The following is a 9,184-nucleotide window of genomic DNA, read 5'->3' as shown; positions in this document are numbered from 1 at the left end:
CGAGCGCTCAGAGACGGGAGGATCGCCGATGGACCAAGCTGCGACAGTAGGTGCGCCGACGGCCGAGCGACAAGAGCCGGGAGGTCGAATGCGGCGGCGTGGTGCGGTGGGCGAGTGTCGTGGCGGCAGAAGTGTGGCGGGACGAACTCAAATCGGCGGCTCCTCGGCGGCGCGGCCGGGTGGGTCAGACTAGCGGCGGCTACGGTGGAGGAGGCAGCAGGGTCGTCGGAGTCGGCCATGGCCAGGGCGGTGATCGGCGGGCGGCAGGTGGACGAACGGAAAAAAAATTTAAGCGGTTGGGCAGTTAACACGCGGCCGCCAATTTTACATCTCTTTTAGATGAAAATGTATATTTGCATCACAAGGTGTTAATTTGTTTCATATCATCGAAAGTTCAATTATTCTTCTCACGCGTCGTGAGCATAGCCAAAAAAAAAAAACCCGCAGCAGGGGCAAAACCGTACTTTAGCCCCGCGAAACGCAGGGGTAGGTTAATACTGGGCCGCTGCTCCCCCTCCGCCCCCCTCCTATCCCCACCTCACTCCGCTTGTGCGGCCGCGTGGTGCTGCTGCTCCGGAGTTGCGGCCGCGCTCCCCCGTCCCTTCCCCCGCAGAGCCTTCGCTTCGGTACGATCGAAGCTCCGGCAGCCCGAATCTCCTCACGGTTCGTGCCCCTCCCCTGCCCCCCGCCTCCTCCTCATTTGGTCTGGACGTTCCGCCGCGCGCCGGATCGCGCGCCGCGCCGCGCTTGCGGATTTAGGGCCGTTTCACGTTTCGATCTGCGTGGTCGATCGAGTGTCTCGTGCTGGTCAAGTTGCGCTGATTGAGTTGGGTCTTTGGGTTTGAGACGCGGTAGGGTTTTGGCGGGTTTTAGGGTTGCGTGGGCGTGCATGCCTCCTGATCTGGGTGAGGGGGAGGTTTGGATTCGTGTAATGAGCTGTGTTAGTAGGCTAAACCGCTAAAGGGCGCTTAGATCCCTGCTGGGGCGCTTCGATGGCTTTTGCATGATTAAACATGGCCGTCTAGCCTCCTGATCGATTTTATCTTCGTGGAAAAGACTTGTTGGAAGCTAGCTCACTTGTTGTGGTTGTGTGCTATATGATTGGTTCCCAGGCAAAGGCATGGGTCCATGGCGTTTCTTGATGGTTGATTTTGGGCAATCATTTTGTTTTCTCTATCCTAGCTGTTTGTTTCTTGCTCTTTTGAACGGTAAAATCTGGCTTTCAGGTTAAAAAACTAGATGCTTGGTTAGTAGGGATGGAGCAACTCAGTTAGAGAATGCTATGGAACCAATGCCATTTATACCTTGCACAAGTAGTAGGCAGACGGAGGTCCTGGAAACCTATTGGATAATACATGCAGCTTCAAGCTTACGTCTTATTATGGAATGATGTCAATTAAAATAGCAGATGCTCACCTGCTCTCAAATTATGGTTTACGGTTGTGTGCTTCTGCATGACTGATTGACTGTATGTAGAATCAGATGGTGATGGATGCAAAATAATTTACACGTCCCTATTTTTGTCTGCACCATTATATTATATCTATAGCTCTTCATTTTACTCACAGCTTGAAGCATCTGTGCTGGCTCCTTGACTATGACCATCGAGAAGATGGGTAGAAAGAAGAATCCAATTGTCTTTCTGGATGTATCGATAGGTGATGGGCCTGACGAAAGAATGATATTTGAGGTACACTTTCTTTTCCTTATAGCTTTACATGCGAGTTTGGGTGGTATATATGAGATCAGCAACCCTAGCTGTGCCCTCAGATTTATCAAGCCTCATGATATGGTATATGTATTGATGCAAAATTCATTTTCCTCGCAGCTGTTTGCTAATGTTGCTCCCCTTACAGCAGAGAACTTCAGAGCATTATGCACAGGTAATGCTCCTCAAACATATTTAGGTGAATAGATACAAGTGCCATCTGTGCCCAAGTTGTACTTGTGACTGTGTGAAAAATTAGCTGCAGTTCTGGTTTAGAAGGTTTATTGTGAACTTTGAACACTAGTAGGTAAATAGAATGCCAAATTGCCAATATTTGCAGATTTGCTTGTTGAAATCATGTGTTGGTGTAGTGGTTCAGGCATGCCTTTTGTTGTCCTAGGGCCCACAAGTTCAACAGGTTGATTTTATGGATTAGCTTCATTTGTTGAGAAGTTCATCCTCTCCCTTGTTCCTGGTACTGTAGCTCTTGCTAATTGAGGTTCTGTGCTCCAGGTGAGATGGGAATTGGACAATCAACTAAGAAGCCATTATATTACAAGGGATCAACATTCCACCGTGTCATCAAGGGGTTCATGGCACAAGTCAGTTCTTCTTCTCTCTCTCTAGTATAATTTTATGCAGTTAATGGTTTTGCATTTGATCATCTATAATGTTTTCTCTTAGGTTAGCTTTATCTTTCCTGTTTTTAGTCAATTTCCTGTTTCCCTCTCCATGATGTAGGATGCAGGGCAGATGATCTCGACTGCTTTTCTTATCATATACTCCCTCCTTCCCAAAATGTAAGGCATGTTTGACTTTGCGCGGTTTTTGATGCACGACTTTGACCATTAATATATACCAAAATACATGGATTGAACATGTATAAATGGTATCATCGTATTTGTCTTCCAAAACAATTATATTTCATATGCATTTATACTAATTTTGTAAACATTGAATAAGTAAAAATCATAGTCAAAGTTATATGTGATGAAGACCAGAAAAAGTCAAGCGTGCCTTATATTTTGGGAATGAGGGAGTAGTATTTAAAGTTGTACTTGCATATTTCTGTGTTATCTACATTGTCAAAAAAGAAGAGGGAAATTTGATTGCTGTGTTACCACAGTTTGCTAATTCTCGCTTGCTTTTTCCAGGGTGGTGACTTCTCGAATGGAGACGGTGAGTTATACTATTTGTTCTTTCTTCTCTTACATTTTGTTTGACCTATTTGTTCTTTCTTCTCTTACATAATGCACAAGACCCTACCATCACATGATCTCTTTCTTCTCCTGTATCTTCCATTGAAATAAAAAAAGTGTTTCTGCGTCGGTACTTATACAGAGCATATGTATGCAAGTATGCACAAGACGGTTGACAGATGCTAGTTTGATAAAACTTTTATTTGATTAACTTGAATGAATCAACTTTAGTTCACTTGTAGAAATATACTTGGATAAGAACGAGATGCGGGGAAAGAGTTTCATAACAGTTCATTTCTGTGACATAAACCTCTTTTTATTCTTACATACACATAGTAGTACCCCTGCCTGTTGCTTCATATTTTCTTATTTGTGGAAGTCATGTTTTCAGGAAATGGTGGAGAAAGTATATACGGTGAACAATTTGAAGGTATTAAGCTCTGAAGCTTAGTATGCTATTCATTTAAAGTCTAATGTGCATATGTTCCGTATATAATGTATTTATATAATTTGTAATTTTTTCAGAAGGTTGGTTATGCAGTTTAATGTTGCTGGTTGTGGACACACCTAAAAGAACTTACAAACGCATTTTCTCCCGTCATTCCAATCCTCCAAACATATCACTCATCCTGTTGTGATGGTAATCAATGTATTCTAATGGCAATTTATTATTTGCATTTCAGATGAAAATTTTGTGCTACGCCATGATGACCGGGGTCTCTTGTCAATGGCAAATGCTGGACGTAATACCAATGGCTCCCAGTTCTTCATTACGTTCAAGCCTAATTCTCATCTTGACAGGTTTGTTTGGATGTGTTTCATTTGAATTGTCATGTAGGTTTCAGACTTGCACAACTTAGGACCATAAGATTTGGGCAACCCTGTGCCTTAGGTACCGTTATCAGCAAGAGATGCGAAAATAAATGTTGTCTACCCAATCGCTCATGCAATTTGGTGCCAAAATTGATAAGATATAACTGTCATTCAGTCAACTGTTTTTGTTTTCAATCCTAAACAAACTTCTGATTGAAATGTCCAATTGCATAAAAAATCAGGAACAAAACCATTGCAGTCTTTCATGTGATGTTCCTAGAGGAGCACAATATTTACTTAGTTTATCTATTTTGTCAGGTATGAGTTGCCTGGCACTACTTTCTTTGTGTTGCTTGTTGAGTGCACTTGGATTGAAGTTAGTGCCTGATTCAAATCTTTCCAGTATCACTACTTGTTGAGGAGTATTTCTTAAATATAGTTTCATTGTCCAATCTGTGTCATCGTTTTCCGTTTCCAATTTATGGGTGTTCTGATGCCATCCGTACTAGGAGATCTTGTTGATATACACATTGAGCCCTTGAAACTTTGAATAGTAAAAAAAATCATGGATGTGACTACAAAAAATTGTAAAAAAATATGATTGAATGTGTGACACTCAGAAAAAAGAGATCAAGCTAAGTCTTGTTTTTGTACTATATAAGTATTTGATCTTGTTTTGGCAAAACCTTTTGCATGACCACATGTTCTAACATGTTGCATATGCATTAAAATATTTGTTTTTCTATTAAAATTAAGTATTAATGGGTTAAGACCGCATCCTCAATTACTTTACATAAATCCTTTGTGTGCAATTGTGGAATGAATGTAGTTACTTAGTTATCTCCCTGTTAATGTGAATGTGGATGCTCTCTAGTTTCTGGGTTACAAAGTTGAATCTCAGGTATGGACGTATGGTACTTTTTAGGATTCAAATATGGAGAATTACAAGTCACAGTGTACATATACTTTCCATCTATCAAATACGGCAGGATTACAAGTTACAGCATATGTAGCAGGTTAACTATGGCATGATCCCCATATTTTCGTATGCTTAAGAGTTCTACTATTTTCTTACCTTGCAGGAAGAACACTGTTTTTGGCAAGCTTATTCTTGGAAATGATGTGCTGAAGAGGATTGAGCATGTTGATGTGGATGGTTCTACTAATAAGCCTATTGTTCCAGTAAGAATAGTGGATTGTGGGGAGCTTGTTGATGGTAAAGGCCGGGGATCTGTCTCAACTGAAAATGGTACTGCTCAAATCAACGATAGCAATTTTCAAATGCACTGGAGATTCTCAAATCAACTGCAAATTTCAAATTTTAACAACATACGTAGCAAGCGTGATCTAAGCATCTAATAATTCTAGATCTTTTTACTATCTTTTCTATGCTACTATATCCACAGATAAAAAGAAAGTTAAGTCAAAGTTGTCCATTGATTCATCTGAAGACGAAGGTAATGAAGAAAAACACAAGGGCCGTCGCAAGAAATCTTTGAAGAGGAGAAAGAAGAAGAGAAGATACTCTTCTTCAGAATCAGAAACCTCATCTGAGTCTGAGTCGTCAGATTCCGAGAGTGAATCAGATTACTCCAGCGAGTCATCTGACATCAGCAGTTCAAGTGATGACAAGCGGAGACGAAGGAAGAGACACTCCAAGAAGGATAAACGCAAGCATGGGAAAAGAAGGCGAGATCGCAGGCGCGAGAAAAGACGTAGAAAGCGTGACAGGAAATCGAAGCAGAAGTCAAAAAGGTTTGTTCACATTGCCAAATTGAATATTTCAGCCTATTTGGTGACATATAACATAAGTTCAATTACCAGGATGGTAGAGAGTGACAGTGAAACTGGAAATGCGAGTGATAGCAGCTCTGAGGATGCCAGAAGAAAGCGGCAACGTCATGGAAGGAAATCTAAGGCTACATCTCAAATTTCTGGTAATTTCCTTCTGTGGCTGATGCATGTGCTGTACACATCTATGCATATTTGTGTTGCTTCATTTCATTTGGTGTAAGCTGGAGTAGATGTGATTAAACTTGTACTAATTTCTTTCTTGGGCCATCAGCCCATGGCCCATGTACATCAAAATACTGAAAACACATTATGCACTATCTCAAATACCTAAGCATACAAAAAAGCTGCATACTCTGCCATTTAAGTCCCACAACCACAAGTGATGTGGGAGCTAGATCTTGTTAGGTAGTGGTATTCAGCTACAGAATAGTTATTGTTAGTCTCCGCACTCAGGCATCATTGATTACTGTCTGCATCATCGAATATGCTTGAAAGCTGGAAAATCAAGTAGTTGCATGCTTGTATTTTGCGCGATATGAAACCATTGGGGTACTTTGGTGGCATTCATGCAATTACAATCTGTCAACTACTCACTGCCTTACAATTTTTTTGCCAGCTGAAGATCACACAGCAGTAGCTGCTCTGAATGATGCCACTTCAACTCAGGAAAAGGTTGGAACACCAAGGAGTCTGGCACAAGAAGACAAATCTCAACTGGAGAATGGCGAGATGCGCACAAATGGTGTTACCGACTCCAAATCTGAAAGGAAGGCTGGTATCGTGCCTGTTCTAACTGGCAGCCGAAGCAAATCTAGGTTCCCTATACTTCTTCACACATCAATCATTATTTGTGCTTACTGCATCTGCAAGCAGTGTTTCATCTTACATTGATAAGCAGGAGCCAGAGCACGAGTGCTAATCACTCCATGAGCAAGAGCATGAGTGTAAGTCCCAGAAGCCCAATCAAAAGGTCAAACGTCAGCCTGGAGAGATTGGTAAGCCCGAGTCCTGTTCATCAGCGTAGTAGAAGTCCTGTCCATGCTTCCAAACAAAAAGAAAGCAGGAGCCCACCCCGACAGAGGAATATGAGCATGAGTCCTCATCGAAGAAGCCCCAGCAAGAGCCCACCTGGAAGGGCAAGCAGAAGCCCTGTTGTCCGCAGGAACAGGAGTCCTGTTGAAGTTCGGACAAGAAGCATTAGCAGGAGCTCAGCTAGGTCCTTGCAGCGGAGAAGTCCAAGTAGGAGCCCGGAAAGAACCCATGTGCGAAAAAGTGTCAGTCCAAGCCCCACACCTATGGAGAAGGGAAAAAGCATTAGCCGAACTTCTGCAAGATCTCCGCTGCACAAGGGTTTTAGCCGGAGCCCTGATATGCCTCCTAGAAAGACTACAAGCAGAAGCCCTCAAAGGAATGCTCATAGAAACTTTAGCAGGAGCCCTGTGGGATCTTCTAGAAGAAGCTTGACCCCTGTACGAGGTGGTCGATCTCGCAGGAACGCCAGCAGAAGTCCTAGCCCACCTCGCAGGGCAGTATCACCACTCAATCACGGTAGGAGCCCATCTAGGAGTGTCTCTCCCGATGGATCAAAACGCATAAGAAGAGGGAGGGGCTTTACTCAACGTTACTCATTTGCAAGACAGTATCGTTCACCTTCTGTTGATCGTTCTCACCGCTATGGTGGAAGAGGTGATCGTGACAGGTAACTTATTTAACTTTATTTTCTTCCATTCTGGAGAAATTACTGTAATAACTCTGTAGATGTCAGTTACCAAGACACTCTTGAAGAAGTTACTGTTATATCTCTTCTGCAGGTATATCAGTCACAGGGGCTCTCGTTATCGATCACCTCCAAGACGATACAGAAGCCCTCCAAGAAGAGCATCGCCAAGGTATATTAACTATTCAGAATGATTGCATGTACAACAATTGGACATATGACTATTCAGAATGATTGCACGTACAACAATTGGACATGATTTTTCATGATATTTTTATCTTATAAACAATTAGGAAAAGGACATCTAACTTTGTTATCTCTTAATCTTCCAATTCTGACTCCACACAAATGATGTAATTGAACATTCAGTTTCTGCATTATTACAAACTTGTAAGGAAATTTGTCGTAGTGTATCACTGTTCTCAACTATTGTGTTATCGGATAAAGAACATCATGTTGTGCTTGCATCTTCTTGACACGGATTTTGTTGATTATTGTGTTGTGTGGTGATGAACATCTTTCAACCAATTATACTGCAAGTTTATAGCACATATGTATAGCCTTGTGTAGTGTAAGGTTAAATTTCTTATTTCTCTTGTTTTTCCGCTGTGGAGGTCTAGCAGGTACAGAAGGAGGAGCCGAAGCGTGTCACGCAGCCCACCAGCTTATCGAGACCGCACAAGGGGAGGTGGCTACAGCAGGAGTCCAGTACGTAGTCGTTCGCCTCCTGGTGGGAAACCAAGTTCCCGCGGTGATCGTGCACGGTCGCTCTCCAGGAGCAGGAGCCTGTCTGGGTCAAGATCAAGGTCCCCACCACCTGTGCAGGATCGCTCCCCCATTGCCTCCCCATCTCCAAAACGTGCAAGTAACGACAGGTCCCCTGAAGGGAAGAAGGGTTTGGTTTCCTATGGAGATGGCTCCCCTGATTCTGCTGGGAAGTAGGGGAAAAAGAAAGAAGGCATTCACTAGCTGTTTCCCCTGCTGTTGTTCAGCTCTGTTAAAATGTTACATATGTGATTCGAGATGATTTTGAATTTGGTTGAATTATCTCTGGACAACCATAATCTGAGGTTAGTCTATGGTTTTGTTAATTGCATGCCAACATTTTCTTGTATCAATCCTTGTTAATGGTGCGAATCATGGTTTTTATCAAAGCTGCTACATGTAGTAATCCTATACTTTTGACAAATATGGACACCGAGTCTCTTATGATCCAGTCCGAGTTATCTTTGCTCTCACGAACGATCTCGAGGTTTAGTATCTAGCACGTCCGTATGCTATATATGAACTGTTCCTATTTGTAACATACTACAAATATACAGTATCTGATTATCACTGATGGTTTCAGGCTGCGTTCCCATTTTGGTGGCTTATGATAATCTTAGTTTGTTGGATTGTTGTTACATGTTTGGCGTTAGTTATCAGCTTCCGATAGATGTATACAACTGCATGTCCACCCAATTTTTGGTATAATAGTACTCCATCCCAAAATAAGTGTCTTAAGTTTAGTATAGTTGTACTAAAATTAGTACAAACTTGAGACATCTATTTTGTGACGGATGAAGTACAAGTTAATTGTTTCACTGTAGTTCAGATATCTTAAACTGAGCCTCTCATCGTTGCCATTGAATGTTTTAAAAAGGTTCAGTGTCAATGGGTTTTCCAACCCGCAATTGTCGTGGTATATTGGCATCCAGTTACATGTATCTGGTCCATGTTTTGTCTGTTGTCCACATAGATATCGCATCCTTCTCAATAGGGAGGGTATTTCTTGACTGTTTAAGACGATACTTTCTTAAAATGATACGCTAGTTTTCTTTTTTGACATTCGATCCCTCTATTCATTTGTAAGAATCATAGCATCGTTTACAACCATGTGCACATCCTTTGGTACAGAGTCCATCCAGAAATTATGAGGAGAAAATTTAGCAATCCTAGCAGTTCATGTGTGAC

General features: G+C 42.1%; 1 protein-coding gene across 6 annotated transcripts; it reads left to right on the top strand.

The window, feature by feature from the left end:
- The first annotated feature begins 482 nt into the window (after window positions 1-482).
- Window positions 483-8,420, top strand: LOC109777125 (uncharacterized). 6 transcript variants are annotated; one of them, XM_073501259.1, is made up of 15 exons: window positions 494-663; window positions 1,569-1,690; window positions 1,829-1,883; window positions 2,222-2,310; window positions 2,450-2,508; window positions 2,863-2,887; window positions 3,299-3,337; window positions 3,591-3,708; window positions 4,803-4,969; window positions 5,127-5,475; window positions 5,545-5,657; window positions 6,131-6,329; window positions 6,413-7,213; window positions 7,326-7,403; window positions 7,855-8,420. In XM_073501259.1, exons 8-15 carry the CDS (start codon window positions 3,635-3,637, stop codon window positions 8,171-8,173), a joined length of 2,100 nt encoding a protein of 699 aa, XP_073357360.1. In that variant the 5' UTR covers window positions 494-663; window positions 1,569-1,690; window positions 1,829-1,883; window positions 2,222-2,310; window positions 2,450-2,508; window positions 2,863-2,887; window positions 3,299-3,337; window positions 3,591-3,634; the 3' UTR covers window positions 8,174-8,420. The 6 variants fall into 6 exon arrangements, with proteins under 6 accessions (XP_040248350.1, XP_073357360.1, XP_073357359.1 ...); XM_073501258.1 differs by having other exon boundaries at window positions 7,852-8,420; XM_073501257.1 differs by having other exon boundaries at window positions 7,846-8,420.
- The last annotated feature ends 764 nt before the right edge of the window (window positions 8,421-9,184 follow it).

This window comes from Aegilops tauschii, chromosome 6, assembly GCF_002575655.3.
Source record: "Aegilops tauschii subsp. strangulata cultivar AL8/78 chromosome 6, Aet v6.0, whole genome shotgun sequence".
In the NCBI taxonomy this organism is placed as follows: domain Eukaryota; kingdom Viridiplantae; phylum Streptophyta; class Magnoliopsida; order Poales; family Poaceae; genus Aegilops; species Aegilops tauschii.
The sequence above is the reverse complement of the archived record's forward strand: the minus strand, read 5'-3'. Positions and strand labels throughout refer to the sequence as shown.

What these genes read in the sequence shown, in the direction of transcription:
- LOC109777125 (XM_020335773.4), top strand. Translation starts at nt 1,598, where the DNA reads ATGACCATCGAGAAGATGGGTAGAAAGAAGAATCCAATTGTCTTTCTG. An exon ending in TCAAGGGGTTCATGGCACAA is followed by an intron (nt 2,311 to 2,862) that starts GTCAGTTCTTCT and finishes TGCTTTTTCCAG; the next exon opens with GGTGGTGACTTCTCGAATGG. An exon ending in GGAAGAGGTGATCGTGACAG is followed by an intron (nt 7,214 to 7,325) that starts GTAACTTATTTA and finishes TCTCTTCTGCAG; the next exon opens with GTATATCAGTCACAGGGGCT.